The sequence below is a fragment of the Belonocnema kinseyi genome, chromosome 6 (genome assembly GCF_010883055.1).
Source record: "Belonocnema kinseyi isolate 2016_QV_RU_SX_M_011 chromosome 6, B_treatae_v1, whole genome shotgun sequence".
Lineage (NCBI taxonomy): Eukaryota > Metazoa > Arthropoda > Insecta > Hymenoptera > Cynipidae > Belonocnema > Belonocnema kinseyi.
The window spans coordinates 65,049,754-65,074,240 of record NC_046662.1 but is presented as its reverse complement, the minus strand read 5'-3'; the positions used below and the strand labels follow the sequence as shown (position 1 = coordinate 65,074,240).

Genomic DNA, 24,487 nt, shown 5'->3' with positions numbered 1-24,487 from the left:
AAAATTAATATTCTTGATTGAAAATCAAATTTTACAGAGTAAATATAAACATTATTTATTTCAAAAGAATTTATTACCCTAATTTCGTAAAAATAGCTTTTTTATTTTTCCTGTTTTTAGAAAATTTTGGGCTAAGAAGCCTGTCCTCTACAAAAATGTTTTTGATTTGCAACTACTGCATTTTTTAAATTGATTTATTAGCAATTTTTTCACTTTCGACGATGTCTTTCAATTTTACAAAATTAGCTAATAAATTATTTATGGAATATTTAAAATTGCTATCATAAGGAAGAATCTGTTTCAAAGTGTCTTGTTTTCTAATGTTTTGAATTTCGCTATATGATCCTTAAAAAATGAATCTAAAGCTTGTATAAGAAAGAGAAGAAATTTCTCAATTTTAGGGATTTTTTCTTAATTAGGAGAAAAAAGGGGGTGGACTTTGATCCCTGTTTTAATAATAAAGTTCTGTTGAGTTTACCTTTCAGAGCGATGACTTTGCTCGCTGGATTCATAATTGCCGAATCTGCAGAAATCGGCCTTCTAATGGGGTTGGCGGTATCATTCATATCGATGATTACTACTTGTGCTGTATCGCCCACCTTTTCTCGCACACAGATGAATTTATCAGACTCCATGGTGACAGTATTGAAGCTGACATTGTTTGCGTTTATCCCAACAGCGGTCAGCTATAAATAAAATTTAATATTTTAATTAGATGCGGTCACTTGCGTGCAGACGAGATTGTAGTCGTCGAGAATAAATTCTCTAAATTAATATAAGATTAATTGATAGCACCATAATAGACCAATAATTTGTTGTTTTTTCTGTTCAATGTCGAACGATTCAAACTCCGAATCATATCTTTATCCATGTAAATAATACTAAAACAAAAATAATCTTTCCACCACTTTATTCACAAAATATAGAGGCGTTTTTCAAGCCTTCTGGAATTAAGCAATGTTGCATCAGAGTATGAAATATGAATTCAATACGCATTTATTTAGATGATTAAATCAGCTTAAAAGTCCATTTTTAATAGAAAAAGAACACATTAAGAAGTAGAGATTGATAAAGATTTTTGGTATTTCAAGGTAGTAATTACTCTTCCGTGACCTAAATGCATAAAATGAAATCGATTGTTTTTTTTTACAATTAAAAAATACATTCTGTGACTCATTCGGAACTTTATTATCTTTGTGAGATTCAAATGAAGTTAGGAGAGCGTCCAACGTTAGTTAGGTATAGATTTTAGCGAAAAATATATTCATGACCACCTTTGACTTAGAAAATTATCCAGCTAGTTCCCTTCTCTTCCATCAAGGTTACTATTTCTGATTTTCGCATTTACTTCTTATCTATCATCTAACTTAAATATGAAAGATATTCCTTAAGGCTTCAATCATTTTTAAAGTCAGAATTATAGGAAACTCATATTAAAAGACAATTTTAAAGATAGTTATTCATTATTTAATTACGATTCATGCTTCTAGATGATTCTATTTTCGGTATTCTAATTGGTAAATAATTCTTAGACATAATTTTTAATTTTTCTGGTATTAGCAAATAATTAATTATTAAATGATTGATATAATAAACTTTTTAATATATTATTAAAACAGTTTATTTATGATTACATGTGTTTCTAATACAGTTAACCTAAAATTCACCGAGAATTATAATAAATAGTATTAAAAATCGTTTTTGTAATAACTCTTTTATAATTAATCAATAATCAATCGCAAATACCAAAGTAATTAAAAACAATATCTTAAATTTTTTCGAAATCTTCAAAAATCTACACCTTATTCTAAACCTTTTGAAATCTTTACAAGTTTTAAAATCTTTTCTCTAAGAATTCATTTTTCAAAATAAAAAATCATATTAAATTTTACCATGAATCTTAAGAAAACATTTTTATTACCTTGAAAAAATTCATAAAATGCTTCTAAATTTGGTTTCAAAATCTTCAAAAACCCACATTTTGTCTTCAGTTTTTTCAACTTTTAAATTAATAAACAAAAAATCTGCCCACTTCGCGGGTACAGTATCATCGCGCGCTATGCGCGCGGCTCGCAAGTTTAAGCGCGCCTAGAGCGCGCAACGGCTGCATCTCGCGCTTCGCGCTCGAACATAATTACACTTCGCGCTCGGATATTTATTCTTTGCATTTGGAATGCTTGAAAAAAGCTTTATCAAAAAGATCTCTTTTAGATGGTAGTATTTATATGCGACTTCATATTCTAAATTGTCTACTTCATTAAGTATAGTCAAAGATTAAGTTTCTCAAAGCTCTGTAGGATTTGAGGTACACATTCTCATCGTGACACTCGCGCTGCGAGCTCGATTTCCGACACATTTGTAAATTGGTTTTGTTGGATTTTTTTCTCGTAACTTTCGTCGTTTTTCCACACATTTTTTTTATTTTATTTTTTTTCGGTGTTATTTTTCATGAATAAAACAAAAAGTATGCGTCCTATTAAGAAGTGATTCTTAACGAAATTGTAGATCTTTTTTGGAATAACCATTTTTATTAATTCATCTTTTTTCGTATCCTACATAATTTGTCCACAAAATGGAATTTTTTATTTTCCATTATTTTTTGTGCAAGCAAAATTTGAATTTTCGATTTTTGAAGAAAATCCAAAAATTGGTTATGATAATCTTGTAGGGCTTTCAAAAAGAAACGTTTTTCTTCTCATGACTTTTTTTCATATCGTGCGTTTTTCGGCTTCAAATTTTGATTTTCGGTTGATTAAAAAATTTTTGAAAACGCTATATCTCTGAGAATTTTCTCTTTATCGAAAAAAGTCATTAGGATAAATTGTTTGTTCTTTTTAATACCATAAATATCCGCACATGGAATTTTCAAATTCTGAAAAGTGTTCTCAAAAATTTTCAAAATTCGCTCACTTTTTGAATTTTTATCAAAAGTGGCTGTTTCACGAACTCGTTCTTTCTTTTAGGGCCTAAAAAAAGTGTGCCAAAGATGAATTTGATTCGTTAATTTTTTCGAGAGTTATCGTGTTTACGGACGGACGGCCGGACAGACGCCATCGTGAAAACCTGATTTTCGGATTCAGGGGGTCTCGAAACGTGAAGATCCGTTGAAAAAGTGTGATGTCAAATTTCCGACAATTCTAATACTTTCTCAATCATAAATGATGAGAATGTAAAAAAAAGATTTTTCAACCGTATAGTTGAATCTTTATCGAAAAAAGATAATTTTCCGATCGTTTGAAATTTTAAAATATATTCATTTTCAAACAAAAAAAATTAATTTTAAACCAAATAGTTCAATTTTCAACCAAACCGATAGAATTTCAACCAAATAATAACAATTTAAAACGAAGAGATGAATTTTGAACAAAATAGTTGAATTTATTACCAAGAACATTAACTTTCTATCAAAAAGAATGTTAAAAAACAGTTGAATTTTCAATCTAAGAGTCGAATTTTCAACCAAATAGAATTATTTTCAAGCAAGTAGATAAATATTAAACGAAATAGTGGAATTTGTAACCAAGAAAATAAATTTTTTTACCAAACAAAAATAATTTTTAGCTAAATTTACATGAATTTTTAACTAAAAGAGATCAATTTTTAACCAAAAATGAAATAGTTCAATTTACATTAATAATAATGAATGTTCAAATAAACAAACAAATAACAACTTTTTAACCAAAAATTAACTTTAAACTAAATATGTAGCTGAATTTTCAAACAATAACAAAAAAATAGAATAGTTAAATTCCCAGTTAAAAAATTAATTTTCAAACATAAAATCGAATATTCAACAAAATTATTCAATCATCAACTAAACAATTGCACTTTTAATCGAAATGATTAAATTTCTACCAAGAAAAGCATTTTCAGATATATTTTAAACTGACTCGAATTTTGGAAATCTTAAATATTCTCTTCAAATTAATTGTACAAAATCATAAATCATTAAAAATTTTTCCAGAAATAATAAGAATTTTTGTTTATTTCCTTGAAACCTACCAAAAGTCACATTTTCCAAAACTTTGAACGTGATTCCGGGCTTAAATTTTTATTCCCAGTTTTATTGTAATTCATTGATTTATTTTAATTTCCGGCTATTTCCCGGTTAGTAGACAGTTTGAAATCAAGAATATCAACTTTAAAAAAACAAACAAGATTTAAAAAAGAAAATCCCTGAATTTTCAACAAAAAATGGAATAGTTAAATTTCCAGTTAAAAAAATAATTTTCAAACATAAAATCGAATTTTCGACAAAATTGTTTAATCATCAACCAAACAATTGCACTTTTAACCGAAATGATTAAATTTCTACCCAGAGAAGGATTTTCAAATATCTTTTAAACTGACTCGAATTTTGGAAATCTTCTTAAATATTCTCTTCAAATTAATTTTCAAAATCATAAATCATTCAAAATGTTTCCAAAAATAACAAGATTTTTTTTTCTTGAAACCTGCCAAAATTGCCATTTTCCAAAACTTTAAATGTGATTCTCGGCTATTTCCCGGTTAGTAGAAACTCTGTGTGCAGTCTCAAAGTGAGAAAGTTCATTTGGAGCAAAATTAACAGAAGTGTATTTGTTTTGGTGATAAAAAATATGCACTCAAATATGTGCATATGCCAAATATCCACTTGGAAAATAAAGATTTACAAAATAACAAACAAAATATATAAAATCAATAAAATATGTGACATATTCTTTAATCGTCAAATTTTTGCTTGAAATCAGAGAAAAAACGATGAATCAATTTATCAATCTATTTTTGGTATTCGTGATTTTTTGTTCATCACTGAATTATTTGTTTAGAGTTTAGACTTTAGACGTGAATTAGTTTTAAAAACGAAGCGAATCACATGATTTTTAGTACAATACTACCTTACAATTTTTATTTATTTACAAATGTCTTTCCAAATAAATCTTTCTGATATCAATGACAACTTTTTGCAATTATTTATTATTAGTTAAAAAGATTTAACTTGAAATAGTCTGAAAGCTATCAGTATTCCCGATAAATTGAGCCAAGATAAAGACATTTTGTAATTTTTTAAAGAAGATATTTCAAAAATAGGGCAAATTTCAATGTTTGCTTACAATTTAAATGAAATTGTATATAATAAACTTTTGTCAATATTCTTGAAACCGTAAATTTCTATAGAATCGCACCAACTTATAGCCATTATTGCGAAAATTTTGGCTCGGGTGGTGCAACATGTTCTAAGTTGAAACAAAATCATTGGAAAAAATTAAATATTTTATCTGCTTAAAGAAATATTTTCTGTAAAATGTATGCAATGAGTAATCACACGATTTCTATCAAATTTATGAAAAAATATATTCATCTGATTTTCATTACTATTTTTCTACAGATGCAATATATTTGTAAAAAATGGACAAATGCCTTCCTCCATGCTCGTTTTATATAGAATTCTGTTAACTTTTAAAATAAATAGTAATTTCGTAAATGAAGCACTTAAAAAATTGAGAGTTTTAGTTTAAAAGGCCCAAATTTAGCAATTTGACATTTAAATAGTTTATGATAATCCAAACTGATACGTTAGAAAGTAAACTGCTAGAAATTTTCTCACTGAAAAGTTTCAAATTGAAATTAGCCATACAGATAAAATAATGTACAATCTTCTAAAAAAGTAGAGAATTCAATATTTAAGTATTTGAAATGTAACAATTTTGAGTTGAAAGCGTTGAAATTGAAATAATTTCATCATAAAACATTAAATGTGGTTTGCTTTCAAATTTAAATTAATATTTTTCAGCTTTAGATTGAGAGACGCAATAATTTAACAATTTTAAGTTAGTTTTCAGCATTAAGAATTGATTAATTTAAATTTGAAAGTCTTGGAAATGTAAAATATTTCAAATTAAACTCTCAAAATTGAATAAGTTCAGGCCAAAAGAAATTGGAAAAAATAAGAACCTTTCTATCCAATATTCTTTACAAACTTTCGGAATATTTTTTTTCGTATTGAAGGTTTTAAAAATACGTTTTCAAAGTCGACCGATTTTAAATATATTCTTTTAGTTTTTAATTCAAGCCTTTTAAAATTCTGATTTTAATGTTTATCATGTATCATATAATCCAATGTAAAATAATTTAAAATTTAAGTTTTATTTCTTGCTTACATACGAATTTTTCATTTAAAATAATAAAAACTGAACTGCACATTAAAGCACTCAAAGTGGAACTCTTGATTAAACATTTAAAATTGAAGTTTAAGAATTTTTGTATTCAATTTTTTAAAATTTTATTTTAACGCTAAATGATTGACACGTAGACAGTGGAAGTTATTAAAACTTTTCAAGTCAACCAATATTAATTAAATTCAAAAGATATAAACCAGCGTTATCATTTTCAATACTATAAATTGTAGAAGGAATCATTAAATTTGTAAATTTTCAAAATTATACCATTTTCAGCAATTTCAGACTAGAAAAATTTCCAATCAATAATTGTTTAATTGTAATTGTAACATAAAAATTTGTTGCTGTATTGTTTTCAAAATAAGAAACCATGTTTATTTTTTCCATGAGAATAAGAACAAAATGTATTATCTTAAAACATTTCAAGATCCTTCAATAGATTTCACCTATATTGTTTGAAATCTTCGAAAATCTACATTTCGTTGAAAATTCTTTAAATCTTTTTAAATGTTAAATGTTTTCTGAAATTTTTGCATAAATTCTGAAGATTTTTTTCATGATTCAAATTATTCCAACAAACTTTTTAAAGTGTTGTAAAATTTAAAAAAATTTCTTCAAATCTTCCAGATTTTTGGTGAATAGTTTTGAAATATTTTTAAATATTCTCTTAAAATTAATTTTCCTACGCAAAACAGAGTTTACACAAATTATTCACCTAGGGGAAGATAAAAAGCTGACTCACAGTGAAAGTTAATTCTTCCTAATTGTAAAGTATACTATTATTTTTTTATTTAGAACTCATATATTTCAGTTAAACATTGTAATATTTCATCGAAAATTTATTTATTTTATTGAAAATGAAACTAGTTTGTTAAAAATTGTACTATTTTATGAAAAAGTAAACTTTTTTTCGAAAACTCAAATATTGGTTGAAAACTTAAAGAAAATGCATCTTTTTTTATTAAAAATTACTTTCCTTAACTAAAAATTGACCTATTCCAATTTTTGTTGAAAATTGATTACTTTTAGTTAAAAACTCAACTATTACATTTTCCGTTGGGATTTTTTTTAAATTGAACCATGTTGTTTAAAAATTACATTTTTTACTTAAAATAAATATTTTTGTGTAGAATATTTCACTCTAGTTGATTTAAATTAAATTCTTTTTAGTTTGATATACCAACCATGTATTACATTTTTTTTCTTAAAATGTTCGTGGCTTTAAAATTTGAACCTTTTTTGTTTGAAATATCAAATTATAATATTTATTATTAAGGATTCATCTTTTTCATTGAAAATTCAACTATTTGATTAAAAGTTGAACTCCTTTGTTTAAGATTTATTGTTATTGTTTAAAATTCACTAATTCAGTTAAAATTTAATTACTCGGTTCACATTTAAACTAATTTGTTAAATATTTATTTTATTGGTTCGTGATAAAACTATATTTTGAGAAATTATTTTATTGTATGTTTAAAATTGATCCTTTGTATTTTAAAATGTGACTATTCGATTGAAAATGAACTACTTTGTTTATAATCTAATTATTTTGTATAAAATTCAAATATTTGGTTGGAAATTTAAGTATTATTTTAAAAATTGGCTTTTGTTTTTGGTGAAAATAATTTTTCTAATTGAAAGCTAAACTCTTTCACCGAAAATTCATTTCTTTGGTTGAAAATTTAAGTACCTGGTTGAAAGTTGAACCACTATTTTGTTAAAAACTCATTTTAATGCTAGGATATAACTATTTTCTTGAAACTTCTGGTTGTTTCTGGTTAAAAATTAATCGTCTTAATCTGAAAATTCAACAATTTTGTTCAAAAAATCATCTTTGTTTTTTAAAAATTAAGCTATTTTATTGAAAATTGGTCTTTTTGTATCGAAAATTCATCCTTTGGGATTAAAAATTCAATAGCCTCTAAAAAATCGTCGGTTTTGCTTGAAATTTCAACCATTTAGTTGAAAATGCAACGGCTTTTGGTTGAAATTTAATCTTTTTAGTTTTAAAATTGAAGTTTTCAGTTGAAAATGAATCTTTTTAGATTGAAAATGTAACTGCGCGGTTAAAAACTGAACTATTTTGTTAAAAATGCAACCCTTTTCCTTATGTGTTGGTATAAAATTACTATTTAAAAAAAAGTGTTGAACTATTTTAATTTGAAATCTTTTGTTGAAAATTAATATCTTTTAATTAAAAATTTGTTCCTTTTGGTAGAAAATAATCTTTTTGGTTTGAAATTTCCTCTTTTTTGATTAAAAATGCAACTGTTTGGTTAAAAAATAATTTTTTTTCTTTAAATGGAAATTCCTATTTCCGGGTTGAAAATTCAATTCATTTACAAAAAATTAATCTTTTTTGCTTGAAAGTTCAAAAGTGTGTGTGTAAATTTGTTTTCCCTTTTGACTAAAAAATCTTCATTTGTTTCAAATTTGCTTTTTGGTTTGAAAATTCAACTCTTTGGTTGAAAATTTGACTATTTTTTTACATATTCGTTTTTTTTTTGTTAGAAATTAAACTTATCGGTGAAAATTTAACAGCCTTCTGAAAAATTTGTCTTTTTGAATAAAAAATTTAACTATTTGGCTGGAAATACTACTGTTTTTGGTTAAAGTTTAATCTTTTTTTATTAAAAATTCGACTGCTTGGGTGAAATTCAAACGAGTTTACTGAAAAATCGTCCATTTGGTTCTATTCAACTATTTTTTATTTAAAATTAAATTGTTCTTTTGTTGAAATATCTACTATTACATTATTGATTGAAAATTAAGATTTTTTTGTTTGAAAATTGAAGTACTCGGTTGACGGTTGAACCACTTTGTCAAAAATCTTTTTTTTTAAGATTAATTTTAGTTGTAAATTCACCACTGGTCGAAAATTTAATTATCTTTTTGAAAATTCGCCTTTTTGGTTGCATTAAACTGTTTTTTATTATAAATGTACATATTTTTGGTTGGAAATTGATCTGCTTGGTTGAATATTGAACACCTTGTTAAAAAATATTTTTTTGTTGAAGATTCATCATTTTAGTTGAAAATTGAACTATCTTGTTGAAAAATGGATTTTTTGGTTGCGTTGAACAAATTTATTTTAAAATATCTTTCTTGGTTTGAATTTCATAATTTAACTACAGATTTTTCAATAAAAAAAAATATATTATTTTTTTTTATTGAAAATTAGAATATTTTTTATTGTTCAAGATGTATCACTTTGGCTGAAAATTCGTATTTTTTGGTTGCATTCAACTATTTGTTATTAAAAAATAGAATGTTGAAAGTTCGTCTTTGTTTGTTGCATGCAACTGTTTTTTTAATTTCAAATTAAAATATTTTTTGCTGTAAAATCTATTACATTATTCGTTGAAAATTGAAGTACTTGGTTGAAGGTTGAACCACTTTGTTAAAAAATCATTTTTTTTTTGTTTGTTAAAGATTCATAATTTTAGTTTCAAATTCATCCTTTTAGTTGAAAATTCGTTGTTTTGTAGTATTCAGGTATTTTTTAATCAAAAATATAATATTGTTTTTTTTTTAAATATTTACTGTTACATTATTCATTGAAAATTAATATTTTTTGTTTTTGAAACAGTTTCGATTAGATTGGTTAGTAATTAGATATAATATTTTGGTTGAAAATTGAAGTAATTTTTGTATGGTTGAACCTGGTTGAACACTTTGTTACAAAATAAATTTTTTGTTGTTGAAGATTTATCATTTTTGTTAAAATCTCTGGTTAAAAATTTAAATATCACGTTGAAAATATGTTTTTTGCATTTAACTGTTTTTCATTTAAAATAAATTTTTTTTTGGTTATAATATCTTTCATTTAAGATTGAACCACTTTGTTAACAAATCTTTTTTTGTTGTTAAAGATTCATAATTTCAGTTCAAAATGTATCCCTTTAGTTCAAAATTCGTCTTTTTTGTTTACATTCAACTATTTCTTATTTAAATATAGTATTTTTGGGTTGAAAACTAATAACAGTTGCAATAATCCTGCACAATCCAGAATTCCGGTTATTCAATTTGATATTATAATTAGCATTTAAACATAAACACTCTTCAAATAAAATATTATAATTATATTCTTTCATTAAAAATAAACGAGAATGACAACTATTAAATTATCTGCACGCAAGCAGTAAAATAAATTCCAGAAACCAATTTCATCTTTCATTAAAAAGAAATTTCCCTCTAGTGTCAGAAATGTTGAAAGCTTGAACCGTGCAGAATACCTCTAAAATTGACAAGGATGATCACCTAATAATCATATTAAGGGAAAAAACACAGGTCGAGGAATCACGTCAAGCGACAGTACCGCACGATGTTTTGTAGGCGGAAGCGAGGGGCGTATATGTCGAGGAGCAGACGTGGCTTCCATGCCACTGGCGATCGGTTATCGGCGGAAAATCGATTCCTTAATTTCGCTCATTTTTCCACGATCCTCGCACCCAATCTGATTCTAACAAATCACCCCTGATCCCTCAAATCGCCCTGTTTACTAAATGGCCCCAGGGCTTTCAACGTACTCGTAAAAAAGCCCAGAATTCAACAGTTTCGATAGCTGTCAACGTCCAAAGTCAATGGCATTTCGGAGCTCCAGACGCGTCTCGACTCATCTTTGGGAGATATTTGAACTTAATTCTATTTCAAAAGGTCATGACCGTTATCTGATTCCAAGAATCGGAGTGGTTCGGGTTCGGATGTCAGAGGCGATGCATCTTAGGGGAAAAGCAGGTCACCTACCTGGAGATGTTCCTGAAACCTTATGGGCAGTAGCTGCGTCATTTTTGCGATGATATTCCCAGATTACCGGAATAATTAAGCCGCCAAACTTGGCAGGATCTTTTCGCGGCCAGTGGCGATACTCTCGATCGCAACTACACTAACTTTTTCGTACACCTTTCACCCCGAAAATCTCGATTCAATCATCCGCGTACAAAATCGACTGACGCAAGGCAAATACCGTCAACCGCTGACACCCATCATGGCCGCCATTATTCGTCCATTCGTCCCCCACCACGACTCGTTCGATTGCAAAATAGTCCCTCGGAGGATCGACTTTTACCCGGCGAGAAGACCTTTCGCGTGTCACGAGAAAATACTTGAGATTAAATTAATACTGTGAAATTGGAGGTTTTCGATGACGGGGTAGTTCGAGGGCGAAAACTGAGGTTTTGGAGACTTGGTGCGCAAGGTTACAATAGAGAACGTCAACCCCTCTCGCCAATCCCACTTGGAAATCTCGTGAATGAAGCCAACGGCGACGGCGCGTACAACATAATTTTAATCATAGGTGACACTATTACTGTGTCTCTTGTCTTTATTGACACGTTCCGGAACTTGCAATTTTTGGCAAACCATCAAACTGATCTGCAGTTTGACTCCGGTCATTTTTATTGTACTAGAACGTTTTTGTTTTTATTATTTGTTTCCATTTTTGGAGCAGGGTGGTTTTTAGGTTTGAATTTCACTAGGTTCGCGCCACTGGATTTCATTCGGATTGATTGAAAATAAGGATTACAAAGATTACAAGGATTACAAATACGCCGTCGGAAATTACAAAGTTTGATGTGGAATATTAACTTTTTAACTTCAAATTAATTTTCTTATCCAAATTTTCAACTTTCTAACCTAACATTTTAAAAGTATTAAAAATGAACTTCAATGTTTATTTAGATAATCATAGGGGCCGTCCATAAACTAAGTTACCAACTTGAGGGTGGGGGTTACACTAAAAACTACGTCGGTTCCCAGGGGGCAGAGGGCAGTAATAACGTTTCCATACGTTTCCTGACAATCAATGTTAAAGAATTCTTATTTTTTTCTCTGTTTTCAAGAAACATACCCTTTCGCCGATTTTTTCCTTAAATACGAACTAAATTAACAGAACCCAATAAGAAAAATCAATTACTTTTGGTTGAAAAGTCGATTATTATATTTTTGGTTCGGAATTTATCTCGTTTGTTTAAAAATTAAAAATTTTTTAAATGCATCTATTTTGTTAAGAAGTCATATTTTTGGTCAAAAATTTAGCTAATTCGTTAAAAGTTCAACTAGTTTCTTAAAAATTCATATTTTTTCAAATTTACCTTCTTATGGTTGAAAATTTAACTTCCCTTTTTAGCAAATTACTCATCTCCGTTAAAAAATCCTCTTTTGAGTTGAACTCTTTTGTTGAAAGTTCATTATTTTCAAGAGTCATAATTTTGTTGAAAATTTATATCTTTTTTGAAAATGTAATTATTTTGTTGAATTTTTTTAGAATTAATTTTTTTAACTAAAAAAATGTGCCTATTCCATTTATATTTTGGTTTCAAAATTGATATTTTCTGGTAGAAAATGAATGTAATTTGTTAAAAAATCGTCTTTTCTGATCGCAATGCAACTGCTTGGTTGAAAATTTAACTATTATATTTTTAGAGAATTAATCTTCCGGGTTAAAAAAAACCATCTTTTGTATTGAACTGTTGTTGAAAATTTATTATTTTTAATTTATCATTTTGTTTGATAATTTATTCAGCTTCCCTTTTGTAACACTGTTACTATTTTTTTGATTTTTTTTTCTTTTGGTTGAGAATTAACTTTTTAGCTAACAATGTACCTATTCCATGTTTAGATGATAATTGATATTTTTTATTTAAAATTAATATGATCTTTTCTAGTTGAAAATGCATGTAATTTGTTAAAAATTCATCTTTTTTATCGAAATTAACCTTCTTAGTTAAAAGCACATATTTTTCATTAACAATGTAACTACTATTTGTTTAAAATATATCTTTTTTAGTTGAAAATTCATTATTTTTCATTTATCATTTTGTTTGCAAATTTATTCTGATTATTTTTTGTTAAAATTGCAACTATTTTCTTGATTTTTTTTAGAATTATTTTATTCAACTAACAATGTACCTATTCCCTTTTTAGTTGAAAATCTATATTTTTGATTGAAAATTGATCTGACCTTTTCTAGTTGAAAATACATGTAATTTGTTAAAAATTCATCTTTTTTTATCGAAATCAATCTTCTTGGTTAAAAGTATATCTTTTGGTTTGAAATTGAAAACTTTTCTTGAAACTTAATGTATTTTATTCAAAATTCGTGTTTTTTTGTAGAACATTAATCTTTCTGTTAAAAAAATGACCTTTTTGGTTGAATACTTAACTATTTGTTTAATAATTCATATTTTTTAGTTAAAAATTAAACTGCATATTACTATTTGGTAGAAAGTTGAACTAGTTTTTCATGTTTTCAAGATTTACCTCTTAGGTTGAAAATTTATCTATTCCATTTGTAGAAAATTAATCTTCTGAGCTAAAAAATCATATTTTGAGTTGTACTGTTTTGTTGAAAATTTCTTTCTTTAATGATTCATAATTTTATTATTAAATTTATCTTTGGTTTAAAATTCGTTTTTTATGAGAATTAATTTTTTGAACGAATAATGTAACTATTTTTAATTTTGGTTACTAATCTTCCTGGTTAATAATTGATCTTCTTGATTGAAAATTGATCCTTTTTGTTTAAAAATGCAGCGTTTTGAGTTTGAATTAATCTGATTGGATTTACGATACAACACTTGATAGAAAATTAAGTTTCTTTTTAAAAATTCATATCTTTAGTTTACATCTAGCTGATTAAAATATGTTGAAGATTTTCCTTTTTGCAAATAAATAATTTTTTTGCTCTGAAATTCAACAATTTTGTTGAGAATTCGGTTTTTGATAGAATATTAATCTTCTTTCTTGAAAATTCATCTTTTAAAATTGTATTATTTGTTTTCAAATTTAATTATTTTGTTGAAAATGTAATATTTTTGTTGAAGTATCATACTGTTTGTTTAAAAAATCATCTTTTTGGGGTGAAAATTCAATTATTTGCTTGCAAATAAACTTTCTTGTTCAGAATTCAAATTTTCCCGTGGAAAGTTTTTACTGTTTTGCAGAAAAATCGTGGCTTCAAAATTCAGCAAATTGGGATTGAAATTTGTTTTTTTACTTAACTAAAACATATTTTTTCATTAAATATTAAACTAATAATTGGTTGCAAGTTGAACTACATTGTTAACAAATTAATCTTCTCACTTAAAGATTCATAATTTTAGTTCAAAATTCAACTATTTCTTGTAAAATTCATGTTTTTTTTTTTAAATTCGTATATATGAATGAATTGAAAACGTATTTGTTTTATAAACATTTGCCGTGTATTTTTATTTTTTACAGTTGTTTTCACCTGGTGATTATATTTTTAGTTTAAAAATTTATTATTTGGTTCAAAATTTATTAAATTTTCAGGAAAGTTGAATATCCTACTATTTTAGTAGAAAGTTCATATTTTGCTGTTGAAAATTCAACTATTTTGTTGAAGATTAATTTGAGAAGTTTTTGAGATTTTGTTGAGAGTTATTAAAAATAATTCTAAAGAATTATTGTGATTTTAGAAAAATTCTAGTCAATTTTTAGTTAATTTTATCAATGTTCTACTATTTTTAATTTCCTGACCTGAAAAAATCCTCACAAATTAAACTCATTCAAACGAAAAACTTTTAATATGCAAAACGTAAAAGTTAGTGGCTTCTTAAAGGCAACTTAAAAAAAAATTGGTCAAATTTAAAAAAAAATTGTTTAATTTAACTGTTAATATTTATGGATAACATCTCTTATTTTTTAGACTATTTATCTCACTATAAAGATGTCCAAAACTAATTATTGCAAAAAATTTCTTGAGACTAATTAGAAAGACTTGAGAATAGTTTTTACGATTCTTCAAATTTGACATCAATAAATAAAACTTTCGAAAGGTACATCAATTTTTAAGTTTAAACAAAATATGATAATTGAATTCACGTTATAAGAGATTTTACTTTGAAAAAGGCAGCAGCTCTTCTTCAATTCCATTATATCCTAATGGAACAAAAGCTTAAAGTTTCAAGGTTCTAAAGTCACTCCAAACTACCCCCAAAGCTCATCTATTCACCCCCAACCCCTGATTTCCCTCAGTTCCACGCCACCCACTCACTTAATTTCCTGCCAATACCCACCTCTCAATCTACATTTTCTCACGTTTAAAAAAGTTCTTCATCCAAAAATAAAGTAAAAGCCAAAATACTAATTTAAATCTGCAGAAATAATTAAGTTCTGGAAAATCTTGAATATATGATAAGATGCAGAATATTTTCTGAACCAAATACAGGGTGGCCGTTTTAATCGACGAAATGAATTCACGGTCTTTTTCCGGTTCGCAAGTTTGAGCACGCCTAGGGCGCGCGACGGATGAATCTCGCGCTTCGCGCTCGAACATAATAACAGCTCGCGCTCCGCGCGCGGATATTTATTCTTTGCATTTGGAATGGTTGAAAAAAACTTTATCAAAAAGATCTCTATTACAAGGCAGTATTTATATGCGTCTTCATATTCTGAATTGTCTACTTAATTATAGTCAAAGATTAAGTTTCTCAAAGCTCTATAGGCTTTGAGGTACACATTCTCATCGTGACACTCGCGCTGCGCGCTCGCTTTCCGACAGACATTTGTAAACAGGTTTTGTTGAATTTTTTTTTTCTCGTAACTTTCGTCGTTTTTCCACACACTTACTTTTTATTTATTTTCTTTTCAATATTATTTTTCACGAATAAAACAAACAGTAAGCGTCCTATCAAAAAGTGATTCTTAACGAAATTGTAGATCTTTTTTGGAATAACCATTTTTGTTAATTCGTATCCTACATAGTTTGTCCACAAAATGGAATTTTTTATTTTCCATTATTTTTTGTGCAAGCAAAATTTGAATTTTCGATTTTTGAAGAAAATCCAAAAATTGGTTATGATAATCTTGTACGGCTTTCAAATAGAAATGTTTTTCTTCTCTTGACTTTTTTTTGATATCGTGCGTGTTTCGGCTTCAAATTTTGATTTTCGGTTGATTAAAAAAATTTTGAATACGCTATAACTCTGACGATTTTCATTTAATCAAAGAAAGGCATAAGGATAAATTGTTCGTTCTTTTTAATACTATAACTATCCGTACATAGAATTTTCAAATTAAAAAAAAGTGGTCTCAAAAATTTTCAAAATTCGCTCACTTTTTGAATTTTTATCAAAAATAGCTGGTTCACGAACTCGTCCTTTCTTTTAGGACCTGAAAAAAGTTTGCCAAAGATGAATTTGATTCGTTCATTTTACAGAGAGCTATCGTGTTTACGGACGGACGGCCAGACAGACGCCATCGTGAAAACCTGATTTTCGGATTCAGGGGGTCTCGAATCGTGGAGATCCGTTGAAAAAGTGTGATGTCAAATTTCCGACAATTCTAATACTTTCTCAATCATAAATGATGAAAATGTAAAAATGGAACACTAAAGCTAAACAGTTTTCCACTTGAGGTAATAAAAACTGAGCTGCAAATGAAAGCACTCAAAGTGGAACTGTTAAATAATGAACTTTTAAAATCGAAATTTAAAAGTCTTTAATTAAAATATTTTGTATTAAAATGATCAACAATTTACAATTTTTTTTTAAATTATATAATTTTTAGGAATTTTAAGCTAGAAACATTAAATATTGAAAAAAATTTAACTGAACACTTCTTAAATTAGAAATTCAATTATTTTCTCTTTAAATAGGTTAAACATCCTTAGAAAGCTTCAAAATCTTGAGAAATCTAGAAGTGTTTTTAAATTGAAAATTATTTTGGAAATTGTTTTCAGAACTTCTAAATATTTGTCAAAATTAATTGAATTTTTTCTACAATTTTCAGAAAATCCTGCAAATTTAATAAAATTTCTTTGAAATTTGGATGTATAAATAACAATTGAACATTTATTATTTGCAGGCAAAATTTGAATAATTTTAATAGATATGTGGAGGTTTGTAAAGATTCAAACTTAATGAAACTTGAAATGATATCCTAAGGTAAAACAAAATGTAGATTTTCGCAGATTTTAAACAACAAAATTATATTCCTTTCAAGAATTGTGAAAGGCTTCAAAATAATAAAAACATTTTCTTAAGATTCCTAGGAAAATTAAAAATAATTTTTCATTTGGAGAAATTATTTTAAGAGAATATTTAAAAAGTTTTTTAAAGATTCAAACAAAGTTTTCGAAAAAGATTCTAGAAGATTTTAAGAAAACTTTCTAAAATGTGCATAATGTTTTAATTTTTAAAACACCTAATTATCTCTTAAAATTACTCAATTTTTTTCTACAAATGTTCATTTGTAAATTATAAATCAAAATTTTTAAATTTCACTTACAAATTAAGCATTTTTCAAATAAATCATTAAAATTGTAACGTTCAAAGTTTAAAGGCCCTTCGAAATTTTAACGATTCCAGGCATTCTATGTCAAACAATTGAGTTCAAGATTCTTTACTTTTAAATATTTGATTTCAATTTACTTGCCTTAAATAAAAATTCAAATATTGCTAAATGTTCAATAATTCAACTTTCTTAATTAAAAATTTCAAATTGAATGGGTTGAAAATGGAATATTTTAGACTGAAACAATATTAAAAAATTTTTTAAATCCTTTAATTGAGAATACAATATTATGAAGTTATTTTTAAGTTGAAAATAGTTTATAAACTTTCAGCCACACCTTCACATTTGTTTAATCACTGATTTTCAAATTGAAACCGTTTAAATTAAAACGTTAAAATCTGAAAATTCTTAAATTTTGAACGGATTTAAAATCGTTTTTGTTCACTTTATATTACTTAAAGTACAGCTAATTTAAACAAAGTATATTTATTAAATAAAAATGTTTTTTTATCTAAAATTTTCAACATTAAAGCCTTTTATTTTTTGTTGGCTCAAGTCTGTAAGGGAGCATTTAACAATTCTTTAAATTAAAAATGTAAGCTTAAAAATAAAAAATTTTAATCGAAAATTTTTAAAGTAAAAAAATGTTGAATTACCCATTGTAAGCTAAATAAAAGCATAATCAAAAAACATAAGAATTCAACTAATTATTTAAAAACTGTTGAAATCGAACATGCACAGATTTTTCTTCTAAAAATTTGTAAAATTCCAGGTCAAACAAAAAATTCACTGTCATTTCTCGGTCTCAAAAGATTCCCGGTTTTCCGGTCCAGTGACCACCCTGAAATATTAAACCAATGTCTAGCGTGTCTTAAAAAAAATCCAATGATTTTTTCTAGGTTTAAAAAAAACTTCGTTTTCCCAGGTATCTTTCATTTACAGTTAAACATTCTTTTCACTGAACATAGACATTGTCGGTCTAGTGGCAATGAAAAATGTCATATGCGAAATATCTCATGCGTGCCCAAAATCTGATTTTATGCTTAAAAAAACAAACATTTTTTCGTTCATTTTATTTAATATTTCCAAGTTTCTTATTTTTTCAACTCAAACAGCGTAATGAAATTTTTTCAATTTAATAATTTTTTGTAGATACAATCAAAAAGAGTTCAATTCCATTATGCAATTAACTTTTTTTATTCGAATTTTAAGACATTTTATTTTTTAGTAAAATAATTAAATTTGGAAGAAAATAGTTGCATTTTTAACCGAATTGTTGGATTTTCAACCTGAAAATAGCCATTTTCTATAAAAAGATTGAATTGTAAACAAAATGATTAAACTTCATGCAACAGTTAAATTGTCAACGAAATAATTTAATGTTTAGGAAGACAGTTCCATTTTTAACACAAATGTGAATTTTAAATCCAAAAGGACGAATGTTCTGTCCCAATAAACGAATTTTTAACCAAAAGGGATGAGTTTTTAACAAAATATTTGAGTTTGTAATAGAATACTGAAATTTTCTATTCGAAAAATAAATTTTTTACCAAATAGATGCATTTTCAACAAATTCAACTTTTTAGACAAGAAAGATTTTTTTGTTGTAAAATAGCTGCATTATCAACCTAAAAACATAAATCTTCAACAAAAAAAAAGTTGCAGTATTAATAAAAAAAGAGGAAATTTTTACCAAAAAGATTACTTCACTACCAATAGACGAATATTTAATGAAAAAAAAAAATCGAATAAAAGTTACATTTTCAGACCAAAAATAAATTTTTAATAAAAACAAAAGAATATTGAGCAAAATAGTTCAATTTTCAAAAAAAGATGAACCTTTAAAGAGTAAAATAAATTTTGATCAAAGCTATTAACTTTTATCTACGTAGTTGAATTTGCAATTTAAAAAAAAATCAACCAAAATAGAATATTTGCTTTTTTAATTAAAGAAAATATCAAATTTCTATCAATTGACGAATTTCCAAAAAATATAGACGAGTTTTCAACAAAAGAAATGAATATTCTACGAAGAAAGATTTTCCAATATATAGAGAAAAATATTTCAACCAAATTGTTAAAATTCTCACGTCAAAAAGACGAATCCTTTACAAAACATTTGAATTTCTAACCAGAAAATGTGCATTTTTCATCATTCATTTTTATTAAAATAGTTGGATTTTCTACTGATAAAAAAAGAGCTGTAAATTAATGCACGAAAAGTGGAACTCGTCAATTTTAAACTTTTAAAATTAAAAATTTCAAAAAATTTTAATCCAAGTTATCACTTTCAACGTCCTAAATTGAAGAATCAATCAATGCATCAAAATTTTTTTAAATTAATTTTTTTTTAAACTGAACACAACTTTCAAAATTTTATTTCAGTCTTGAAACATTGGCATGTTGTTTGAATTTTTTTTTTTTTTTTTTTGAAATTTCAAATTATTTTACCAATTTTTTCAGAACTACTTAACATCTTTTAAGGGCATGTGATACATAGAGAATTGTCGATTTTACCAGTTTTAGGTTCCCCGGTTTTTTTTTTTAGAATAATAAATATTTTGTCTTAAAAATTTGGGAAATGATAGTGAACATGCTAACGGACGTCCCCACACACTTTCTTTGTGGGTTAATTAAAAAAAGTTTTAATTTAGCAAAATGTGATTAATTTGCATAACGCTTAGGAAATAGTATCGATTTTTTCAGTGTTAGATTCCCCCGGCTTTTTTCCTAAGATAAGAAATATTTTGCCTTCAAAATCTGGGAATTGATAGCAAACATGCTAACCGACATCCCCGCGCACTTTTTTGTTTTTTTATCAAAATTTTTTTGATATTGCTAACAACGTGCGTATATATTTCGAGGTTATGTGTGTGACAATTCACCCGAGCGTTACTTCCAAACTACACAATATTTTTAGACGAAAACTTTGAACAAAAATAAACATAGTAACTAATCTCCCGGAACTAACCTTGTTTGCAGCCAATCAAAAAAAGTTTATTTCATAAATAATTTCCAAATTATCGGAAAGGCAGAGATGAAAAACGACGTAACCTCAAAATAATGCATATGCATACAATTTTTATTTAGCACAATAAATTTTTTTGTTATTATCCCTCAAAAGAGTCCGGGGACGTCCGTTATATTTTATAGCATCTCCAAATTCAGTTTTTAAAAATTGTCATTTTTGTGGAAAAAAAGCCGGGGAAACTGTAAGTATCACATGCCCTTAAAATTAATCGAATTTTTCCTTCAATTTTTTTTTAATCCTTCAAAATAAAAAAAATTCCTTAAAATCCTTTTAAAATTCTTAAAAAGCTTCGAATTTTTTTGTCCGAAATCTGTGAAAATCTATATTTAATTCGAAAGAAGGCCGCGCGCTATTTGCATGGACATTTTGGTACAAGCAATTAGAGATACAAATTATTTATTTTTGTAATAGAACAATTAAAATGGTAAATTTCAAAGTTTAGTTTTCAATATTTAATTTATAATTACTGATTTTAAATTAACATTCAGATATTTCTAAATATTAAGTAGTTGTTCTTTTTCCGTTTTGAAAAATTTCAAACAGAAAGGTTTGAAATAGAATATTTTAGACTGAATATTTCAAAAATAAAAACCTTTGATTATGAATATATTATTTTGAAGTTATTTCGAAATTGAAAATAGTTTATAAAGTTTCTTACATTTGTTTAACTAATAAGACTTTATCATTCTTAAAGTAAAATGTAATTTAAAAAATCATGAATCAATTAATATCCACAGTCAATCAAGTAAAAAATGTTTATCAAAAATCTTCGATTTTAAATGCCTCTAATTATTAATTAAGTCTTAAACAAATTTTTTAAATATATTTTAAAGTGAATTTTTCGAATAGCGCATTCTAAACTGAATGATATCATAGTTTAAAAAAATCTCAATTTAACTGATTGTTTAAAAAACGGTTGGAATCAAAGTTACAGATTTTTTATTTAAATTTTTTTGTAAAATTCTCGGCAAAAACATTAATTTTCAACCAAAAGCTTGGCAGTAAAAAATGATTAAATTGAAGAAATATCTTCAGATTGTAGATTCGTTATTTTCACTGTGATAGAATGAACAATCAATTATTAAAAAAGTGTGGTTTTCTACTTTTAAACAAAATAAAAACCACCAAAAAACGACTCAAGCCACCTATTTCGTTAAGCAGAGTAAATACAATTTGAAAACCTTTTTTTCTTTAAGCAAATACAAATTCCAGTTTTCCAAATGGTATTATTTCTAATTGAAAGCGTTCCAAATTGTACACTTTAATCTAAATACAATTTTGAAAATTCAATAATTTAAAATTTAATGCAATTAAAACTGTATTATTTGTAATCAGAAGCGTTTTAAATTGCAAAATTTCAGCTTAAAATTTTGTTTCAATGGACAAATTTGTTATGAAGTAGTTGAAATTGTATCATTTATAATTCAAAGCATTTAAAATTAAAGGATCTTATTTTGAATTGAAGAATCTTAAAATCTGAATGATTTAAGATTAAAATTTCAAAAATAAGACAAGTTAAAAACGAAATATTTTCAGATTAGAATTTTGAAAATTCGCAACAACTTTCTTCCGCAGATTATCCTTTTAGTTATAAATTTTATTATTTAGTTTCAAATTTAATAATTTTCTTAAAAAGACTTCCACTTTGGATGCAAATTTTTTAAGGTTTTTTGTTTTCTTAAATTCATCCATCTTAGGAGATATTTCATCTTTCTTAACTAAAAATGTAACTTTTCGGTTGAAAAATCAATTTTTTTTTTCTTCAAAGTTCGTCTTCACCTGATTTAGCAGAAATTACACTTTTCTTGGATGAAAATGTAATTGTTTGGTTGAAAATCGTACTATTTAATATAATATTTGTTGGGTGTTGAAAAAAAACTGAAATATTTTCTAGGTGAAAAGTTGTTTTTATTTAATTAAAAATCCATTTGTTTTAAGAAAAATATCTCTGGATAAATATGCAAGTATTTGTTTGAGAATTCAACTATTGAGTTAAAAATTCATCCATTTTGGTTGAAAGAATTAGTCTTTCTCGATTGAAAATTCAATTAATTTGTAGAAAATTATTTTGTTGTCAAACAAATTTAATTTTGATATTGCAGAATCAACTGGAATCATTTTTGGATGAAGACTCAACTTTTTTGTGATTAAAAATTCTTCTGCTTTAAGAGAAATTTAATCTTTTTTTGATAAAAATGCAACTATTGGGTAGAGAATTCAACAATTTTGTTAAAGTCATCCTTTTTAATTAAAAATTCGTCTTCTTAGATTGAAAATTCAATCAGTTTGTTGAAAATTAATCTTTTTTAAATTGAAAATTCAACTACTTGGGTAAAACGTAAACTATATTGTTAAAAATTTATTTTTTTGATTGAAGTCTTGCGTCTGGTTGAAAATGTAACTGTTCAGTGGAAAATAAATTTTTTTGCAATTAATTTTTGAATAGAAAATGTAACTTTTCCGTTTTTTAAGATTGATAATTTTTAGTTGAAAATTCGCCTTTAGGCTTGAAATTTGAATTTAGATAAATTTTTTTTCTTTAATAAAAAATCTTAAATTGTTGAAAATTCGTTTTTTGGTTTTAAAATTCCTCTTTTTTTATTTATATAAATTTCATTTTTTTGAATTGAAATATAAAGTATAATACGTTTTTGTGAGAAATTTATATTTTAGGTTGAATATTCAACTATTATGTTTAAAAAAACCATATTTTATAATAGAAAAGACATTATTTTGTTTAAATTGATTTAATAAATTTGACAATTTTAAATTTGTATATGAAATACTGTTTTATTCCGTTTATAAAATATTCTATGTTAAAAGCATCACGAGATCAAAATGTTGGAATTTTAATATTAATGATTTTAAATGAAAAATTAGTCAAGAAAAAAGCAGAGAATTGTGAAAAAAATTCTCACTTTCGCATTTTTCCACAAAAGAGGCGCTACGAGAGTTTTTCCCAGCAAAAAACAATGCAAGGACTTTTCCAGGTTTTCTAAGAATCTAGACAACCTGATTAAACATTCAATCAATCTTTTTAACTGAGCAAATTAAGCTGAAATAACCAGAAACAATTTTACAGAAAAGATCAATCTTTAAGCAACAAAAAATCTTGTATAAAAAAATTGTGAGGGAAAAGGTTAGGTACTCATCACAACACTTATGTTTAAAAAAAAGATTTATTCCTTAGCAGTGGTGTTATTAAAGGAATAGACTTTTGTACAACCCTCTCAAGGCCTTAGTCAAAGAGACCGAAACCCATGTCTTCGTCTTCGGATTCAGACTCCTCTTTGGCTGCTTTCTTGTCCTCTGTTACAACAAACAAACAATACATTAGTACAATCCTAAGATGGAATTTTCATCGAAAAATATTATATTATTGCACTCAGTTAAGAAATTTTCAACACATCGACTCAGGCGAAAGATGGTATAGTGAATAACATCATTTTGAATTTTTAGATTAATTTTCAATAAGAAGAAAAGGCTAATTTTTACCTTTCTTCTCCTCTGCTGGAGCTGCAGCTGCACCACCTGCTGCAGCAGCTGCAGGGGCTGCACCACCGCCCACGGGCATTGAAGACAGTTTCTCGCGACCTGAAAGATTAAAATTTTAGATTCTTCAATAAAAAAATTCGAATTTCCTCTTCAAATAAAATGAAAATGTGAGAATAAAACTTTCTTGGATAAAATTCGCAAAAATGTATACCTTGTGCAATCAGCTCATCGATGGATTTTCCATTGAGCTCGGAGATGACCTTCTTTAGTTTCTCCGCATCTGCTTCAATTCCCACGGACGACAAGATCTTTTCAATGTCGGTTTGGTTGGGTCCAGTTTTGCCACCCAGGACAGCCAGAAGGTAAGCAGCCACGTAACGCATTGCAAAAACTTTATAGAGAGAAAAAAAAACTTTAATAATTCATTTCAAGATTACAGTTTCATTCAAATCAATTTTAGAAACGTCTCAGTTTCAAAAAGTATCAGCACAACGACTCAGTCGAAAGATGGTGATAATTGGAATCATCATGTTCAATAAAAAATTAT

The 24,487-nt window shown here is 26.5% G+C and overlaps 2 protein-coding genes across 2 annotated transcripts in view; both read right to left on the bottom strand.

The window, feature by feature from the left end:
* Positions 1 to 11,359, bottom strand: part of LOC117174954 (clathrin heavy chain) — a 53,051-nt gene extending 41,692 nt beyond the window's left edge. The window contains exons 1-2 of the mRNA XM_033364421.1: positions 10,905 to 11,359; positions 479 to 686 (exon numbers count right to left, since the gene is read on the bottom strand). Coding sequence (XP_033220312.1) covers positions 479 to 686; positions 10,905 to 10,946 — 250 coding nt within the window. The 5' untranslated portion in view covers positions 10,947 to 11,359. The remainder of the gene's footprint in view (positions 1 to 478; positions 687 to 10,904) is intronic.
* A 12,246-nt stretch (positions 11,360 to 23,605) lies between these two features.
* The window catches only part of LOC117174343 (60S acidic ribosomal protein P2), a 3,185-nt gene continuing 2,303 nt past the window's right edge, over positions 23,606 to 24,487 (bottom strand). Inside the window, exons 2-4 of the mRNA XM_033363383.1 lie at positions 24,152 to 24,331; positions 23,941 to 24,039; positions 23,606 to 23,754 (exon numbers count right to left, since the gene is read on the bottom strand). Of these exons, the coding sequence (XP_033219274.1) occupies positions 23,684 to 23,754; positions 23,941 to 24,039; positions 24,152 to 24,323 (342 nt within the window). The 5' untranslated portion in view covers positions 24,324 to 24,331 and the 3' untranslated portion in view covers positions 23,606 to 23,683. The remainder of the gene's footprint in view (positions 23,755 to 23,940; positions 24,040 to 24,151; positions 24,332 to 24,487) is intronic.